Source organism: Pelodiscus sinensis, chromosome 2 (genome assembly GCF_052426305.1).
Source record: "Pelodiscus sinensis isolate ZL-2025 chromosome 2, ASM5242630v1, whole genome shotgun sequence".
Lineage (NCBI taxonomy): Eukaryota > Metazoa > Chordata > Testudines > Trionychidae > Pelodiscus > Pelodiscus sinensis.
In genome coordinates, this window is record NC_143053.1 from 140,006,976 (window position 1) to 140,027,109 (window position 20,134).

The window sequence follows — 20,134 nt, forward strand, 5'->3', positions numbered from 1 at the left end:
CCAGGCCATTTGCATGAGTGCATTTCAAAAAAAGTTTGCATAAGGTGGTAATGACTTAAAAGAAAAATGTTCTTTTAATAGAATAAACTAAAAAAAAAACAACAAATAGTCTGGTAGCACTTTGTAGACTAACAAAACATGTAGATGGCATCATGAGCTTTTGTGGACACAGCCCACTTCAGATAACTCGGCTACCCCGTGAAGCTTTTAAGAGAATATTTTTTTGTCAATATCTAAAACTCTCAACTGAATAATTTTTTAAAAATCTGTGTTACTAATTAATACATGGCATACTGTATTGCATTAAGGCCAGATCTTTTCTATTTGGTAGAGTTCTGGCTTTTATGAGGAGTCAAAAGTAGCAAGCACTAGCTTGGGCTGGTAGAAAGATTGATACATATACTCCAAGGGTAGTGTTAATTTTCTTTTTTATTTAATTTCATATTAAACATCATAGGCATTGCTCTGTGTTAAATATCCCTTGTTTTAACATGTTTTCTTCCACACATATGGACTTCTTAAAATTGTGTGTGTGTGTTTTATTTGTATTGGTGGTGCACATCCACAAACACAACCTCAGTATTGGTGTTGCACATAGGAAATTTCAAACCACCCAAAAGAAAATTCAACTTGCCCAAGGATAGACAATGTTAGCAGGAACACTGCCCACATCCCCTCTTCATGCCTATTCTTCATCAACTCACTGACACTTACTTTTTCCTGCAAATTTCCAAGTAAGGGCATGGGGCACAAGATTTAACAATGCTCAGACTGGGAGGGCTGTACTTGCCCTAGTGCTTACTTGTGCCCTTGCATGGCATACAATGAAACTGGAATGCAACTAATTACCTTGTACATCATTATCTGTAAGGTAAGGATTTGCAGGAAAATGTCCAAACTGTCTGCAGCTACCTACTCAATGTGGACCTTGTTGTGACTCAGGGATTTGTGTATTCACATTGTACACACTATTGCAATAACATCTGAACAAAATATGCCTTATTATGAGGTATCATATGAAATTTAATAATACATTGGTTATTAATATAAATTGTAAAATGCATTTCTTAATACTGTGAAGTTATGAATTCCTTCTGTATGACATTTCTGAAACATGTTTAAGACCAGAGCGATAAACAGGTTATTCCTTGACTAAGGGATCTGGGTTTAATCTAAAGTTTACATATTTGCAGTAAAACACATGAAGCTAAACTTGCAGGGGTTATTCTGATCCTGAACTTGCAAGATAGAGAATAAGCATGGCCCCACACATCAACGAGACACAAAAAACTAGGGATATTAGATATTGTGTAACTGGATAGTTGTGTAACCACATAAAATCTTAGGGTGTGTCTAGACTACAGAGTTTTGTCGACAAAAGTGGACTTTTGTCGACAAAACTATACCTGCGTCTACACTACCGCTGAGTTCTGTCGACATAACATCGACAGAACTCAGCAGTTTTGTCGACACTGGTAAACCTCATTTTACGAGGCATAACGCCTTCTGTCGACAGAGTTTCTGTCGACAGAAGGTGTTATTGCATGTAAACTGTCCTTTGCGTCTACACTACCATGTTGACAAAGCAGCTTGCTTTGTCGACAGAACTGAATGTAGTGTAGACGCTCTTTGTCGACAGAACTTTTGTCGACAGTATCTGTCGACAGAACTTCTGTCGACAAAAGCCTGTAGTCTAGACGTACCCTTAGTGGTTACACTATTTGATAGTCCCCAGAGGTGGGGCTGGGAGCTAGTGCACTCACAGCCCCATTCCTGATCAGAGGCAGCAGCGTGGGGTGGCAGGCAGGAGCTGGTCCACCAGGGGAGTTCAGTTTTAAACCATTTTTGATGTATCAATCCTTGAAAAAAATCGTAGTTTTCACTATTTGAAAGTTTCTTCTCCCCTCTACATGTATATCTTCAGTATAGACACAATTTGAGCTTTTTAGATTCCCTCATTTACTGTTAATGTTTGTACATCCAAAAAGGAACACACAGGCCAAGAAACTTTGTTAATAAATAAAGGAACAACATTTAGAAATTCAGAGCCCATTTGCAAATGTTGCTTCAATGGGTGTCTGTCTCATACAAGTCAAGAAGCCAAAAATGTAGGTACCTCAGATTGCGGTGTAGTTTTGAAAATGTAGCCTTAAAGTTTGTGTCTCATTTCTTTGGGTATGCCTACGCTACAGCCTATGTCAGCATAACTTATGTCTAAGGCTACAGTTTTTTTTCATGGAGGTCACAGAAGTCATAGAATCTGTGACCTTTGTGAGTTCAGTCCCAACAGCCCGGAACTGTGGGCGGTGGGTTCCCTGAAGCTCCATGCAGTCACAGCTGGCAAGGATACTCCAGAGCTTAGACTCACTGAGGGCGGTGGGGGACTAGTGGAAGAAGACACTGCGGTCCTATGAGTGACGCAGAGCAGAGCGACAAGCAAGACATCAGCCTGAACGGGGTGTCCTGCTGCGTGTCAAAGCTAATTCCCAGTGTGAGCAGCAGGAGGCACCATTGTGGCGAGTAAACACCATTACAGGATTTTCATATCAAAGACTGCTTTCCTTCCTGGTGTACCTCACCACTAGTCTTCTTCACTCTCCTGCAGGGTACAGAATACCCAGACAGCAGCTATTTTGAAGCCACAGAGCTGCACTGTTGCCAACTCTTGTGATTTTATCATGAGACTTCTAGAAAAAGAAGAAATAAGCTGATAGCCCACATGGTTGTGGAGGAGAATTTTGAAAGTATGAATTCAAAGGGCTCAACAACTAGAGACACATAAAAAGAACCGCAAATATATTATAAAGAAATCTCATGGTATTCTGGGAGCAGAGTAATTAATTTTGAACATTTGGAGTTGACAATACTGTAATTGTGACTATATTCTGTCTCTTATGGAAGGAGATCATGTGGGTCTAAAAAATACAAATTCTGCATAACTTCTAACATTTGGAAACAATTTTTAAGCCTCCTAACAAGCCAAAAAGACTAGCAGTCCCTTTGCTGCTGATTAAGTATTCCCTGACAAATCTTGTGTATCAGCAGGATGCACAGTAATGTAACTAAGAACACCTCAAATGGCAGCAAAAAATATTAACTAAAGTGGTTCCAAATAGGGCTCAGTTCTTCTGGGATTGACGCAATTTAAACATCTCTTATTCATTCATTTTAGACGACATATTCAACAGATCTGTCAGTTTCACTTTTTATAAGTAACAGGAAGTTTCTCTGTGGGTGTAATGTTTAATGCCATTATACACGTATCCAGAAGACTGACTTTTAATTTTAACAAAAGAAAATGTTTTGCCACCATGAGTGTTCAATATATCATTCAATAAACATGGAGCATTTTTTTCTATACATTTTTAATTTTTGTAAATCAACAATTATTAATCATTCAAAAGGATTTTCTCTCTCTCTTGCTGCCTTTATCAAGTCAGAAATGGTGACCTCTGAAATACTTAGTGTGGGTAAGGATGGAACTACTATATAATTAGGAGGTGTTTAATAAATAAATAAGAAAGAGGAGTGTTAAAACCTTTATTCTGCCATAAATTATTCATTGTACCTGAATTATTAACAAAGCAATGTCAATATTTTTGTCTATTTCTGTCATAAATGTTAAGCCCATTTATAAAGTGATAGACAATATAGTTTCTACATTTAAAGAATGGGGTTTGATATTATTTAAATTTTAAAACTATGAAACAGCAGTTACTATAAATAGTTGCAAAACCACAAAGACCTGGGTATCTTCGTAAAATACTGGATAGTGCCAAGACATCTTAAACTTATCCTTTGTTTTGGTGAAAGAACATCAAGGAAATATAAAGCACAATAAAATAACATAGCAAAGTGAACATAAAATGTTACTGTTTAAAATAAAATAAAATAAATGAGTGGATTGACAGTTTTTCCAGGTATATACATACAGAGGACCTGGGAAGATTAAGATTAGTTTATTTACAGCAAAAGCTCTTTAATCATATCCATTCAGATGAAAGAAATGTGCTACTAATAACCCATCAGTTCACACTAACAGATCCGGAAATAAATGTTTTACACCTCCTTAAATATTCTTGGGTGCTAGAACTCCTTGCAAAATTTCAATTCCAGTTAAAGAAGAGAGAAGACGCTTTCATAATTTTTGCAAAAAAGTCCCCTTTTTAGGCCCACTGACTGAAAAATAAAAATGTGCACAAAGTTTATCCCCATTTAGATTAGCTGCTTTCACACCAACAAGTTAAAATTGATGCGAGTTGTAAGAAGTGAGCCCTCCAATCAGGCACTGATGATTAAAAATTTCTTTCAGAATAAATTAAAATTATGTTTATAATTAACATGTTAATGTTAAACTAGTTAATCTTTACAACACCGATCTGAATTAGGGTATGTCTACACTACCACCCTAGTTCAAACTAGGGTGGTTAATGTAGGCAACCGAAGTTGCAAATGAAGCCCGGGATTTGAATTTCCCGGGCTTCATTTGCATCTTGCCGGGCACCGCCATTTTTAAAGCCCCGCTAGTTCGGACTCCGTGCCCACCCCGTGGAACGAGGTGTACCGGTAGTTCGGAATAGGAAGCCTAATCCGAATTACTTATTCTGTGCTGCGTGTACCCGTGGGCACGGAGTCCGAACTAGCGGGGCTTTAAAAATGGCGGCACCCGGCAAGATGCAAATGAAGCCCGGGAAATTCAAATCCCGGGCTTCATTTGCAACTTCAGTTGCCTACATTAACCACCCTAGTTCGAACTAGGGTGGTAGTGTAGACATACCCTTAGTAATTATTGTCATTTTATAGATTGGAAAACTATGACAAAGATCTTGAATGGCTTGCCCAAGGCCACAGTGGGAGACAGAACTTAGAGAATTTAGGTCAAGAGAAACATTACATCATCTAGTATAACCTAGTATATATCACCTTATTAAATGTTACCCAGTTACCCCTTTACTGAGACCAAAAACTTGTGTTTGGCTAAAACATATTTTTCAGAAAGACACCTCATCTTGGTCCGAAGACATCAAGAACTTGAGATTCCACCACCCCTCTTTGTAGTTTGTTTCAATATTTAATCATCCTCAGAATTAAAATATTATGCCTAATTTGAACGTGTCTTGTTTCTGGCTTTCAGTCACGGGTTCTTGTGATGCCTTTCTCCACTAGACTGGAAAGCCCTTTAGCACTTGGTATTTTCTGTCCATGACGGAAGTTAGATAATAATCATGGTATGTCTCAATCTTCTTTTTTGATAAGCTAAATAGATGGAGCTCTTAAAAACTCATTGAAAGGCACATTCTCCAGCCCTCAAACCATGTTTGTGTCTCTTTTCTGAACCTTCTCCAAATTTTCATCCACGGGTCACATGAGCCTTTTTAAAAAAAATTCTGTAGCATTGCACTGGAAGCTCATGTTGTCCAAGATGACCCCCTAATTCCTGCTTTCTAGGATATAGTCTTGGATTTCTCTGTATGACTGCCCTGTCCTCATTATTTACTACTCCATCAATCTTTGTTTCATCTGCAGATTTTCTCTGCAGTGACCTTATATTTCCTTTCAGATAATTGATGCAAGTATTGAATAGCAGCAGTCCCAGTGCTGGTAGCTCTGGAAAGCCACTAGACACAGCCCCATTTGATTGTTTATTCCTCACTGAATAACCTCCTACTCTCAGATCTGTATCAACTAATCAGTTCCTGACCCATTTAGGATATATTCTACTGATACTGTGCAGAGGCATTTTTTTTAGAATTAGAACTCGAGAATTCTTGGTGACTAGACCGTCTTCAAAATCGCGTTCTTAATCTGAAATTCATTGAAATTCTAAATTAGGGCCCGTTTTTCAGCAGCATTGAGATGCTGCACCTATCCTTGACTTCAAATGAAGTTGCAAGTGCTCAATGCCTCTGGAAAAAAATCAGTTCTTTAGAGGCTTCCTGAGAAATCCTCTGAGCCACTAAGCCTCAAAAGGTCCAGTGATGATAGGTTTAAGGTAGCCATTGCAAATTATAAACAAAGAAAGAAATGTAAATGAACTTACTGGTAGGTAAAAATAGTTCTTTTCTATATGCCACAGTGTTTGATTACTTGCATTGAGAAAACTTGCATTTGATGAATTAAGAATTGGGATGAAAGTTAGCACAGGACCATCCAGGAAAAACTAGAAGAAAATAATACAAGTCTGTTAGTGCCTTCAGCAGTGACAGATCAAAGACATAAAGGACACGAGTCATGAATTACTTATCATTGGCTTTTCATTGTAAATAGAAAATGCAAAGGGGAAAGAGTATCAGTTGATTGCCTTGTGCCTGCTTGCTTCAGACAAAAAATAATTTTGTTAACTTATATCTGAAGCCTTCCATTTGCATAAGAGATGAAAGGCTACTATATTAAGCTCTAATCAGCAGCTTTAACACACCAAGGCCACAATAAAGAAAGCTTAATCCATAAAATATTCCATCTATGCCCCTCAGCCATACCTCTTATTTAAGCGAGGGAAGATTTCCAGGAAGAGGCTCTTTAATTTTTTATTGCCATTCAGATTTAATGGCCCAACTCTGCTCCCATTGAAATAGATAGACAGACTCCTATTTATTTTTATTGGAGCATAATCAGAGGTCCCACTTTCTTTTTTGAATGAAACACAATGGGGTTTGTTTTCAAATCATCATGTGTGACCACAGTGCAAAAGAACATACATACGGAAATATTCATGTAATCTTATAGGTAGGCTAGGCAGAATTACATGTTTATTTTTAAGTATTTTGTATTTATTCAAATTTACACAATTGTGCAAAATTAAGGAGGGGATCAGACAATAATTATTTAATGACTACAGAGACAGAATCAGAAAGTTAAAGCTTTGTAACTGTTAAAACAAAAATAATGAACATCACATGTTAAAACATGCAAAGGAAACATCATTAAGCAGTATTAATAAATTCTCAAACAGCATTTTTATTACTTTGTCTATCCATAAATTCCTATGGAATGGAATCAATGGAAATATTTTTGTTCGCTTGTGTGTATATGGAGACATCAGCATTTACCAATATACATCAAATTTTTCTAACCAATATTCATCTCTCTTTAACCACTGCCATTAAGTAGTCGCATTTCTACTAGCTCCCTGAGTTTGCTAAAGTCTGCCTTCTTGAAATCCATTGTCTTTGTTTTGCTGTTCTCCCTTCTATCTTTCCTTACAAGCATGAATTCTATCATTTCATGATCATTTTCACCCATGCCGCCTTCCACTTTCAAATTCTCATCTAGTTCTTCCCTTTTTGTAAAAATCAAATGTAGAACAGCCTCTCCCATAGTAGCTTTTTCCACCTTCTGAATGAAAACAAATCTCCAATACATTCCAAGAACTTGGTGGATAATCTGTGCCCTGCTGTGTTATTTTCCCAACAGATGTCCAGATAGTTGAAGTCCCCCATCACCACCAAGTCCTGTGCTTTGGATAGTTCTGTTCTTTTAAAAAAAACCTCAGCCACCTCCAGTATGTCAATATTTCAGCATACTGGTAAATTCTTTTCATCTTTAATTTAATTTATACTCCAAGCAGATTTAATTTATATTCCAAGCAGATTTTTCTCTCACATTCATATAATTGTCTCTCCTTTGTTGTGGACCATATGCAACACAAGATGACAATGCTTGCTGCACTGATGATCCTTTGAATAGGCACATAGGATGACACTTTTATGCTTTTCTAATTTGTCTGACCAGAAGACTGTACAAATACTAGGTAGTGACACAGGACTTTCAGTTTCATAAGTAGTTTGTTAGCTTCCAGGTGTGTCTGAACTGAGGTATTTAGGGTAAAGTGGCACTGCAATCAAATCTAACAAAATCATGACCAGGTTGTTTAAACATATATTTTTATCACTAATTAAAACTAATGTTTTCACAAAAATGCATGGTTAAAATTAGGGTTCTCTTCTACTTTTAAAGCATAGCCTCACTCTGGGGCCAGTTTAAAGGGTCACACTCGTGTGTAGTTCCCAGAGGCACTGAGTCTGGGATATGCAGATCAGAGAGAGTTTTAGGAAGCGTAGCACCTGCTTCAGCATTTGAAAGGGTTCAGAATACACTCTCTTCTTATGTAAGGCCGTCTTTGCTGCACAGCACAGAGAGTGATAGGACCATAACATGGCTTTCTGCACATCTTTGAAGAGATCACAGCTGCTGTAAACATTGCCATTGTTCAAAAGTCTCAGAGGGATACCTGTGTTAGTCTGTAACTTAAAAAAACCCCTAAAGTGCAGCACTTGCTGAGTGCAAGAGCTAACTGGGATGCCTCTTTTACCCCTTCTCTACTTACGCTACATAGATGACATCTTTATGATCTGGACACATGGCCAAGAAACACTGGAGACATTCCACAGAGATTTTAACAACCTACACCCCACCATCAATCTCAGCCTGGACCATTCTACACGAGAGATCCATTTCCTGGACACGACAGTACAAATCAGCAATGGAAAATTAGACACCACTCTCTATAGAAAACCCACTGACTCATACAGTTACCTACATGCCTCCAGCTCCCATCCGAACACACCATACGGTCCATCATCTATAGCAAAGCTCTTCGATACAACCGCATCTGCTCTAATCCCACTGACAGAGACCAGAAACTTCAGGATCTCTGCCAAACATTTATAAACCTTAACTACTCACCCATAGAAATAAAAAAGCAAATTGAAAGAGCCAGACGAATACCTAGAAACCAACTACTTCAATACAGACCCAAGAAAACCAACAATAGAACACCACTTGTCATCACCTACAGCCCCCAACTTAAACCTGTCCAACACATTATCAATAAACTACAGCCTATACTGGAACAGGATACTAAACTCCAAGAGGCTCTGGGAGACAGACCCATAGTCTCCTATAGACAACCACCTAACTTCAAGATGATTCTTACCAACAACCACAGGACATACCACACTAATACCAACCCTGATACCTTCCCTTGCAACAAACTCCGTTGCCAGCTTTGTCCACATATTCACTCTGCTGATACCATTATTGGACCCAACCAAGTGAGTTATAAGATCGAGAACACATATTCCTGCGCATCCAGAAATATAATTTATGCAATCATGTGCCAAAAGTGTCCGTCCGCTATATACACTGGACAAACGTCTCAGACACTTCGCCAAAGGATCAATGCCCACAAAACAGATATCAGACAGGATCACAAAGAAAAAACAGTTTCTTTCCATTTCAACCATTGTCTCAACGACTTGATTACCTGCATCCTGCTTCAAAGACCTTTTAAGACTTCACTTCAAAGAGAATCCTCTGAACTGTCATTCATGCTTAAATTCGACCCTTTACACGCAAATTTGAATAAAGATGCTAATTATCTTACCCATTACAAAGATAGCTTCCCCAATTATCACCTCTAATATCATTAGCTCACAGACATTTACTCCCCCCTTCCTTTCCCTCCGCTCCATCCCCCTTCTGTTCTGAAATTTGATTTGTCCTTTGCATATGTGTTCATTTTTTTAATTGTATCCTTTGGTATATATGATTGTGACAATTTTCTTCCACTATTTGATCTGAGGAAGTGGGTCTGGCCCACGAAAGCTCATCACCTATTAAACCATCTTGTTAGTCTTTAAAGTTCTACACAGTCCTGTTTTTTGTCTTACCTACCTCTGTACCTGTGCTAGACCAAACATAATCTTTCTCTAACATGATACTGCTTTGTAATGCATTTGTATAATTAATTGCTTACTTTATAATTATTTACTTGTATTACAGTATCATCTAGGAGGCTGAGACAGGCATCTCATAGTGCTAGATACTGTACACACACAGAAATAGTGAGAAGAAATGCTGAAGAAATCAAGTCTGAAGAATCAGGAAAGAAACAAAAACCCTCTTTCACCATTTGCATTGGCATGGAATCATAGAATCACAGACGATTAGGGTCCGAAGAGACCAAAGGAGGTCATCTACTCTAAACCCCCGGGTCAAAGCAGGACTAACTCTAACATAGGCTTACACACGTTGGCTTGTTTTGTCAGTTTCTAAAGCACCACATATTGGTCACTGCTGAACAGAATACAGCATTGGACTTGTGCTTTCATCTTGTACGGCAACTACTGTATTTTTGACATTATAAAAAAACCAGGAGGTGCCAATGGTGAATTTAAAATTTAATTCCATAAAAGCAAATGTACTGATATGTGTGTGCATTAAATCAAAACGGGTCTTAATTCCAAAAGCACCCTTTAAAAATCTGTACTTTTCTATATTCATTCATTTTTGTTTTTTATAACATGTTTCTGCCAATTCTAGAGTTGATGTCCAAAAGAAAAAATATTGTTCTTCAAATATTATTTGAACAAAGAATTGTAAACGTCATACTTTTACTTAGCTGCCTAAGGTAAATGTCACAGACTTGTCAGATTTAAAATCACTGAATAAATATGATGCACACAGTCATGTAGTTAAATAAGTTTAGTTTCTCCCTGAATATGTTCACCAGATTCTGTACACACATGCTAGACACAAGATAAAATTTGTAAACAACATTAGGGAATTTATACACCTTTCATTAACCATAACGGAAATCACAGAGATAAATCTTCCTCTTCTTTAGAGCTCTGACACCAGAATTCATTTACAGGATAAGTACTGGGAATTGTGTTTTATGAAGCCTTAATCAAACCCACCCTAAGTAATAAATCACCATACATATACTAAATTACACTCAAAATTTCCTCTGTAATCCCTGTATTATATCATTGTAGCACCCAACAGGAATATCTGTAGAGGAATAAAGATTTCTTCATTGAAGTGTAAGTGTTTCTTTCTGAGAAACAGCTTGTAAGTTAAAACTGATTTCAATATAAAATACTTCAAGACTTTAAAAGACATGACAACTTAGAAAATAACCTCAGAAAATAATGTACAATGCAAATTATCTGTGGGTGTAAATTCACATATTCATAGATTCCAAGATTTAGTTTGATCTTTTGTAAAACATCAGACAGAGAATGTCTCAGAATTAATTCCTGCTTCAAGTCCAAAGGCTGTGGTTGAATTAAAAAAATCTTTTGGAAAACAAATCCAATCATGATTTAAAAATTGCCTCTTATGGCAAATGCACCAGAATCCTTCAGATATTGTTCTAATGTTTCTCATGTGCCTTATATCGAGTTGGAATTTATCTGAATTCAATTTCCAGCCACTGGACCCTGCTGCACCTTTGTCTGCCTGACCAAAGTGCACTCTATTTTCAAATTTCTGTTCCTCATGTAAGTAATGACAGACTGATCAAAATTATCCCTTCACCTTAATTATGAAAAGCTACATGTATTGAACTTCTTGAGTCTTTCACTCCACAATATGAGTAAAAGGAAGCAAAACTTGACAGAAACATCTATTTCCTGAAAAAATGCATAAAACAAAACATCATTCCCAGAGAACTCATCACCTGTAATGCTTTATTACCTACAACTCCTGAGCAGTGCAGTAGGACTTCAGAAAAAATAAGAAACTATCTCTGCAGCAAACATACTATGGAAGGGACCACTGAAACAAGAAAGGAAGTTTCTTACCTATGTCTGGAGGTTTCTTCAAGATGTGTAGTCCCTATTTGTATTACACTGAGGTTTATGCACCTAAAGTCAGAGAATTTGAAAGCAGTGTCTCTTGATAAGTGCATGAGTCCTGTTTGTCTCATGCTTCTGTTCAAGGTCCTATGCACAGGGTGGACTGACCACATCTCCAGTTCCTTCTCCATCATGAATCAGACATATCAATAGCAAAAGCGAATGAGGGCAGGAAATGGAATATAGACAGGGACCATATATCTCGAAGAACCTCCAGTTACAGGTAAATATCCTCTTCAAATAATGATCCCTATGGTATTCTGCGGAGAGTAATTACAAAGCAGTACCTAAGTGGAAAGGGGGCGTGAGAACGAGGACAGAAGGGTTATGACCACAACTGCCATGTCAAAGGAGGAGTCTGTCACAGGGTCCTGCACCAACGTGCAGTGTGTTGCACAGGTGTGCACAGAACTCCATGTGGCCACGTTACATATGTCCTGGAACAGCACATCCTGAAGGAAGGTTGTGGCAGAAGCCTGGGCTCTCTTATAGTGAGCCCACACCTCAAAGGGGAGAGGCAGGCCTGCTAGTTGGTAGCAGACTGTAATGCAACCCAAAATCCATTTAGAGACTCAGTTGGTGGAGGCGGCCTATCCCCTGAATCTTTCTGCCAGTGCAACAGTCTGTGAACTTCCAGATGGATTTCATTCTCTGCAGGTAAAGGCTAAAGCCCATCAGACAGTGTTCCTCTGCAGGTGTGGCTTTGAGAAGAAAATAAGTTAGTGAAAGGATTGATTGGAGTGATACCGGGAGATCACTTTAAAAAAAAATTGAGATGCAGGAATAAGTTTCTGGGAAATTGTGAAAGGCAGGTCTATCACCATAACTTTGAGTTTCCCAGCCCTTTTAGCAGAAGTAACAAGGAAGGTGACTTTCATGGAAAGGAGGGATATAGAACAGTGACAGTGGTTCAAAGGATGGTTTAATTAACAGACAGAAAAGGTTCCAGATCCCATTGTGGTACTATTGGTTAGATGTGTAGGAAGGTTCTAAAATCTAGTGATTAGTAGGTTTGTAAAGACAGAGTAACCTTCCACAGAATGATGGAACACAATAATTGCCACCAGATGAACTCTCAGAGGGTTTACAGTGAGACCTCATGTCTTGAAGTATAGACCTTATCCCTTCAATGTAGTCCAGGAAGTAGAAGAATCCTGCTGATTCAGATACAATTCCCTTTTCTTGGACCCAATTGGTGATTCATTTCCATTATGTCTCAAGATTCCTTTCTGTAGTATCTACTTTAGAATGGATGTATTCTTTATCTAAGGTTATTCTAAAGCAGAAGCCCATCCAAATACCATAGTCTGAGGTGGAGGGCCTGTTAATTGGGATGTCTAATCTCACCATTGCACTGGGTCAGTAGATCAGGGAAGGTGAGAACAGGAATGGTTAAGATGTGAAGGAGACTGGAAAACCAGAACTGGCTGGGCCAGCAGGGAACATTACTCGGTATTGTTGGATCTTCTGGAGTAGCAGTGAAGTGGAGGAGGGAATACATAGCTGATTTTTTCTGACCAGGAGAGTAGTAGAATTGCTGTGAGAATGGTGGCTGAGATCTCCCCTGGAACAGTACATTGTGCATTTGCTGTTTATATGTAAGACAAATAGGTCTCTAGTTGGAATCCCCCATCAGATGAAGATGTCACGTACCCTCTCTCTGCTACCAAATGTCAGGCCTGCTTCTTCCCATCAACATGTGGGCTCACTCAAGGAGAGCCCAGGCTTTCACCACAATGTCCTTTCAGGACATGCTGCTCCAGGACCACGTAAAAATGCTCCATGTAAAATGGCCACATGGAGTTCTGTGCACGCCTTTGCGACACACCACACATTAGTGCAGGAATATAGGATCTGGTGATTGATGCATCAATTTTAGAGACTGATCGATCTTGTGCCCGCTTCTTTGCTGATGTGGACAACAACGGTGGGTATCTGACAAGAACATGAGGGAAAAGATGAACAGGAGAAAAAATTGGCATGCTCTCCACGCAGCTTGGAGTTCCAGGATATTGGTATGCATCTTGCATTCTTGGGGAGACCATTTTTCTTGTGTCATATGATTGTCCATGCGCTCTCTCCAGCCTGGAAGGGAAGGACTGTTGATTATCAACTTGTCTGGGGAAGAGCGGAAGAAGGGAACATGTGTGATATAGATCTGCATATGTGATATAGATCTGTCCACCACTGAAGGGATGACAGTACCTTGGCATGAGATCCATGCTGTGACTTTTTGGCAAGTAAACTGTCTGAAGTGATGTCTGGAGGCAGCGTAGGCAGAATCCAGTGAAGACAGTCATGTATGTACATAAAGCCATGTGGCCAAGGAGGAGCAGGCAAGTCCTGTCTGGTATACAAATATTGTTGATAATGCAAATTATGATTTCTCTAATTCCTGGGAGCTTCTTCACTGGGAGGTAGGCCCATGCTGTAACTGAACTGATGGGTAGGCCATATAAAGTCCAGGGACGATGTGAGGGCTAGGAGTGATTTCTCAACATAGATGCTGACTCTGAGGGATAAAAGAAGGTGGAGGTTGATGTTTGGGTGTTGAGCCTACACAGCTAGGGTAAGAAGCTAATTGTTAAGATACAGAAACACAAGGACCTTGTAATATCTGATATATATGATGTAATATATATAGGTAATATATCTGTTCCTTTGATGAAAAAAACCCATTGAAGACGACTCTGGCAGTTGGAGCTACTCCAATTGAAAGCACACTGTACTGGATGCTGACTGTGAATCTTAGGAAATGTCTGTGAGAGGTGGAGAGAGAGGACGTGGACCAAGATACCATACACATAACTGGCCACAGCCATGGCCCTGGAGGAATTATCTGCTGTGTCCATTCTGATTGGAGTGGTATTCTGGCTACCAGCTTCCCTTTCTCAATGACTGCTCCAAAACTAGACCTCTTTTGTGAAGGGAGGTCTTCAGTAAATTCCTCATATTAGCTGTAATTCAGAAAGTCATATTTGGCTAGAAATGCCTGATAGTTCTTTATTCTAAACTGGAGAGAGTAGCTGAGGAAAAGGCCTAATGCCACAAAAGGTTCAAATACTCGCTCTCCTTGTCAGATGGTGTAGTACGAGGATGTTGTTGCTTGGCTCATGGAGTCACTGCACAGTCAACCAGGAAGTTTCGGTGAAGGTGTGAGAAGAGGAATTCTGACCTGTCAGCCAGAATTAACAGCTCAGTCTTCTACTGAGCCCACGAACAGTGGTGCTTGCTTTTAGAGACTCCCCTCAGTTTATCTTGTCTATCATGGTCCACGCTTTATCTCTCTGAGGGGAGTCTCTTTAAGGAACCTAATATCAAGGGATGTAATAAAAGGGATTCTGGCCAGCTGTGTGTCTCCTGGCCCACTCTGCAGATCCCCACAGAGGCTGGTTAGAACTTGGTCCAAAGAGAAGAAAAAACAACAACCCTCTAACAGATTTTAAATAGGTTAATGGTCTCTTTAAATTTTTTTCCAATTAGGTATTACATGCAATACAATAAAATCTACGAGTATCTGGATGCTCTATAAACACACAGCAAGAGAAAAACTTAGCCTCAAAGAGCTCACAAGCTTATTAGCTAGATGGAAAAAGCAATCACAGGGCAAGAAAGGGTCTAAGAGAATTCTGTGGTGGTTCAAAAATGTCATGTTAGTACCACATTTAAAAATAATTTTGAGTGGGATTTATTTCATTATTATTTATTATGAATTATGTATATATGGGTGGATGTGGTAGAAGCAGGAAGGGATTAGCTAAAAGCAAAAAACAAAGTAAGGGAGAGGTGACACCTAGAAGACAGGAGGAATAGAGAGGACCAGAGAGGACAGGGAGAAGAAAAATTAACTGAAAAGACGGTGGAAAAGGAAGCAGGTGATCCCAAGAAAAAGGAAGAAAGGAAAGCAGCAGAAAATGGATGCCAGATTTCAGAAACTTGGATTCCCTTAGGGAACTGATGAGCAAGATCCCCAGGAAGGATAATACGAAGAGGAAAGGAGCCCTGGGGAGCTGGCTCTATTTTAAAGAAGCCTCATTGAGGGCTCAGGAACAAACCAACACAGTGTGCAGAAAGAACAGAAAATATGGTAGGTGATCAGCTTGGCTTAACAGAGAAATCCATGACAAACTTAAACACAAAAAAGAAGCATTTAAGAAGTGGAAACTTGGACAGATGACTAAAGAGGATTATAAAAGTATTGCTTGAGCAAGCAGGGGTGTTAACAGGCAGGCTAAAGTGCAACTAAAGTTGCAGCTTGCTATCAAGGTATGTGAAGAATAACAAAAAGAGTTTCTCCACGTATGTTAACAACAAGGAGGTGGTCAAGGAAAGCGTGGGACCCATACTGAATGGGGAAGGCAACTGTGACAGACCACAGCCTGCAAACTGCAAAACTCTTAGGTTATGTCTACACTGGCAGTTTCTTTTATGGAAGAGTTCTTGTGCAAAAACTTCCAGAAGAGAGCGTCTACACTGGCATGTGCTTTTGCACAAGAGCATCCATGCCAGTGTAGACGCTCTCTTGCGCAAGAAAGCTCTGATGGCCATTTTAACCTTAGGGCTTTCTTGCGCAAGAAATTCATGTTGCCAGTCTACACTGGCCTCTTGAGCAAGAACAGTTGTGCAAAAGGGCTTATTCCTGAGCGGGAGCGTCAGAGTTCTGCACAAGAAGCTCTGATTTCATACATTAGAATGTCAGTTTACTTGTGCAAGAACACGTGGCCAGTGTAGACAGGCAGCAAGTTTTTGCGCAAGAGTGGCTATTTTGTGCAGTTATTGTGCCAGTGTAGACACAGCCTTATAGAAGGCAGCCATATCTGGGAGGTGGGTTCATGCTTTCTTGATTCCAAATTAGCCTCATTTGAACACAGCTCAGCAGCCAGGGTAGAAAATAGAGGCCTAATTAGGAGGCAGCTTGCAGCTAGGGTTAATTAAGCACCTGTTGCCAACTAAGGCCTGCAAGGTTCCTATAAAAGGATTCCTCCCAGCCAGCCAGAGGAGAGGAGGAGGAGTTTTTGGAAGGTGTACAGAGCAGAACCGAACCGAACCAAACCCCAAGGACTGGCCTGTGATGAGAATGACTCGGTAAGTGGGGACCCTTGCCTCTAAGGAAATTCCAGGGCAACAAAGGGGACTCTCTGGCTATGTCTAGACTGGCATGATTTTCTGGAAATGCTTTTAACGGAAAAGTTTTCAGTTAAAAACATTTTCAGAAAAGAGCGTTTAGATTGGCACGGAAGCTTTTCTGCAAAAGCACTTTTTGCGGAAAAGCGTCCATGGCCAATCTAGACGCACTTTTCCGCAAAAAAGCCCCGATCGCCATTTTCGCGATAGGGGACTATTTGCGGAAAACAAATCTCAGCTGTCTATATTGGCCCTTTTGTGCAAAAGTTTGGGGCAAAAGGGAATTTTGCCCGAATGGGAGCAGCATAGTATTTCTGCAAAAATCACTGATTTCTTACAGTAGGAAGTCAGTGCTTTTGCGGAAATTCAAGCAGCCAGTGTAGACAGCTGGCAAGTTTTTCCGGAAAAGCGGCCATTTTTCCGGAAAAACTGGCCAGTCTAGACACAGCCTCTGAGTCACTCAAGTAACCGTCAAGAAGCACGTAATCCCCAGGGACCTACCAAGGGATTTTGTCGCATTACCTAGTGACAAATGATGTGGAAAAAGCTGAATTTTTTTTGTCTTCATCTTTACAGACAAGATTAGCTCCCAGACTGCTGCACTGGGGAGCAGAGTATGTGGAGATGTTTGTACATCTTCATTAATGATCTGGATAATGGGATCAAGTGGACACTCAGTGAGTTCACAGATGACACAAGGATAGAATCTAGAGTTATATAGATAAATTGGAGGATTAGACCAAAAGAAATCTCAAGGGTATCAACAAGGATTGAAGAATCCCATGCAATGCTACAGGCTGGGGAGTGATTGGCTATACTGGGGAGTGATGCAGCAATACTGCAGAACAGAACCTGGGAATTACAGTGGATGAAAAGCTGGATGAGTCAAAAGTGCACCCTGGTTACCTAGAAGGCTAATGACATTATTTGGAGCATTGACAGCAGATTGAGGGAAGTGATTATTCCCCTCTACTTGGCACCGGTGAGGTCACGTCTGGAATACCGTGTCCAGTTTTGCCCCTCCCCCCAATATAGAAAGAATGTGAACAAATTGAAGAGAGACCAGCAGAGGGCAACAACATGATTAGAGGGTTGGGGAGCCTGACTTATAAGGAGAGGCTGAGCAGAAGAGAAGGGGGGGGGGTTTGGTCCAACTACCTGAAAGGGGGTCTAAAGAGGATAGAACTAGGCTGTGTACAGTGCTGGTAGATGACAGAACAAAGAGCAATGGTTTATAGTGGCAGTAGGGGTGGTCTAGGTTGGATATTAGGAAAAACTATTTTACTAGGAGGGTGGTGAGGTACTGAAACGGGTTACCTAAGAAGGTGGTGGAACCTCCATCCTTCTATGTTTTTAAAGCCTGAAGTAGACTGATTTAGTTGGGGTTGTTCTTGCTTTGAGCAGGGGGTTGGACTAGATGATCTCCTGAGGTCTCTTCCAAACCTATTCTTCTATGTCTCTATGATTTACTTGACTTGCCTGCGGTGTGTGTAAGAATGATATAAAAATCTGCCATTCTTGAGAGCATCAGAATTCCCTTAGGTTTGTAAATGCTCCAAGGCTACTCTCACCAGAGCTTTAATCCTGTTAGTTTCCACAAATTTGGTTCCTGACACAGACTGACAGGGTACGCTGAGAATGAAGGTTTTATATCTTCTATCTAGCTACTTATTAAATCTCCCAAGTTTGGTGACCTAATAAATCTTTTCTGTATCTCTCCTAGAGGGTTCAAGATTATACCCTACAGTATATTTTCTAGTGCTTTGTTCCAGCCAGTTAAAATTTCTAACAAAAGGAGCATCTTCCTTTTGTAACCCTGAATTATTATTGCACACTCTAACTTGTGTCAGTATGTCTAATCTTCAGTGAGACCAGAATTAGTACCCCATCTGGCACAGTTCAAAATATTTTTGATAGTGATATTACATCTACTAATTTATTTAATTTCATCTCATTATTCCTGGCTATATTAATGTAACAACATTAAAACAAGATTCAAATATGCAGTAAAACTACTCCGAACCATCAGTGTCACTACAACTGACCCTTGAAATATGAGGGATGAGTTTTAGTTGACATTTTGGGTTTGATTTTATGATTTATTAGATGTAGGATGGGTAGATATTCATTAGACCTTAATGGCTATATTTTGCCTTTTCTTAATGAAAGCATTTGTGGAAATAAATGCAGTTAATTGACTCTGTTCTTAAGAACATGTTGCTTGGAGATATAATTATAATACTTTCATCTCACCTACAATTTGCTATTAATATTAAGCCAATGCAAACTTTGCAATAATATTTTAAAGTTATTTTTGCATGTCAGAGCTAAGATTTAGTGTCAAGATGTGAACTGTACTTAAAATAATCATCTCATGAATATTGTGGAACATGGTTATTTACTATATTGCAGTCAAAAGTGCTAATTCTACAAGATACTAAGGCTTTTGAAGTTCTGTATGAATTTGTATTCTGAATAAAGAATTAATTAAAGCCAATTTGTTGAACCCCCCTCCATCATTTTGACCTTGTTCGATTTCAGACTAATTTTTAATTTCATGAACAATCATACAGTAGTAGTAGATTTAACTGAAACCCAAAAGTAAACTCCTTTGTTCCATTTTGACGTATATTACCAAAAAGAAGAAATGCAAAATCTGGATCTAGACTGAAAATGGAAGTTAGTAGAATTTTGAGAATGTCTGGATGTGGGATTTGTTTGGAACCCATCTCTTATCATCAGATGGGGTAGGAGATATAAGGGTAACCCTTCAGTCTCCAAAAGCAAACCCCGCAACCAACCTACAATGATTTTCATAGACTGAACTAGATAAAGTTATAATAGACCAGGGGTACACAAGATCTGCCCCACAGGCCAGATCTGGCCCACCAACCCTTTTGATCCAGCCCACACCCGCCCCTGCGGCAGGGAGCTGCGGTGATCAAAGCGGCTAGCTCCTCCCTGTGGCTCTCTGTGCTGCGGAGATGGGGGGGGGGGGGAGGGAGAGCCTTCAGCGGGCTACCCTCACCCCCTAACAAAATCTCTCAGATTTTGCTAGCAGCAGAGGCAGTGCAGCACAATTTCTCAGCTCCCATTGGCTGGTTTTTGGCCAATAGGAACTGAGAGATTTTGTTGAGGGTGGGGGAAGCACATGAAGCCTCTCCCTCCCTCCCTACTTCTGGCAGCACAGAGATCCACATGCACAGCCAGCCAGCCGTCTGGGACTGCTGGCAGGGGAGCCTGTCTAAGAGTGCTGCTGGTCAAGAGCTGTTTAGGTAAGTGTCTTCTAACCACAGCCTGCCTCTGGCACCCCAGGCCCTCCTGCCCCCAACTCACTCTCAGACCCTGACACCCCCCCTAAGCTCCTC

At 39.9% G+C, this 20,134-nt stretch overlaps 1 protein-coding gene across 4 annotated transcripts in view; it reads right to left on the minus strand.

Annotated features, from left to right (window-relative positions):
- Positions 1-20,134, minus strand: part of ADCY2 (adenylate cyclase 2) — a 350,683-nt gene that overhangs the window by 34,214 nt on the left and 296,335 nt on the right. For all 4 annotated transcript variants that reach the window (XM_075921497.2, XM_014573081.4, XM_075921498.2 and 1 more), the window contains one exon: positions 6,041-6,160. In XM_075921497.2, the coding sequence (XP_075777612.2) occupies positions 6,041-6,160 (120 nt within the window). The remainder of the gene's footprint in view (positions 1-6,040; positions 6,161-20,134) is intronic.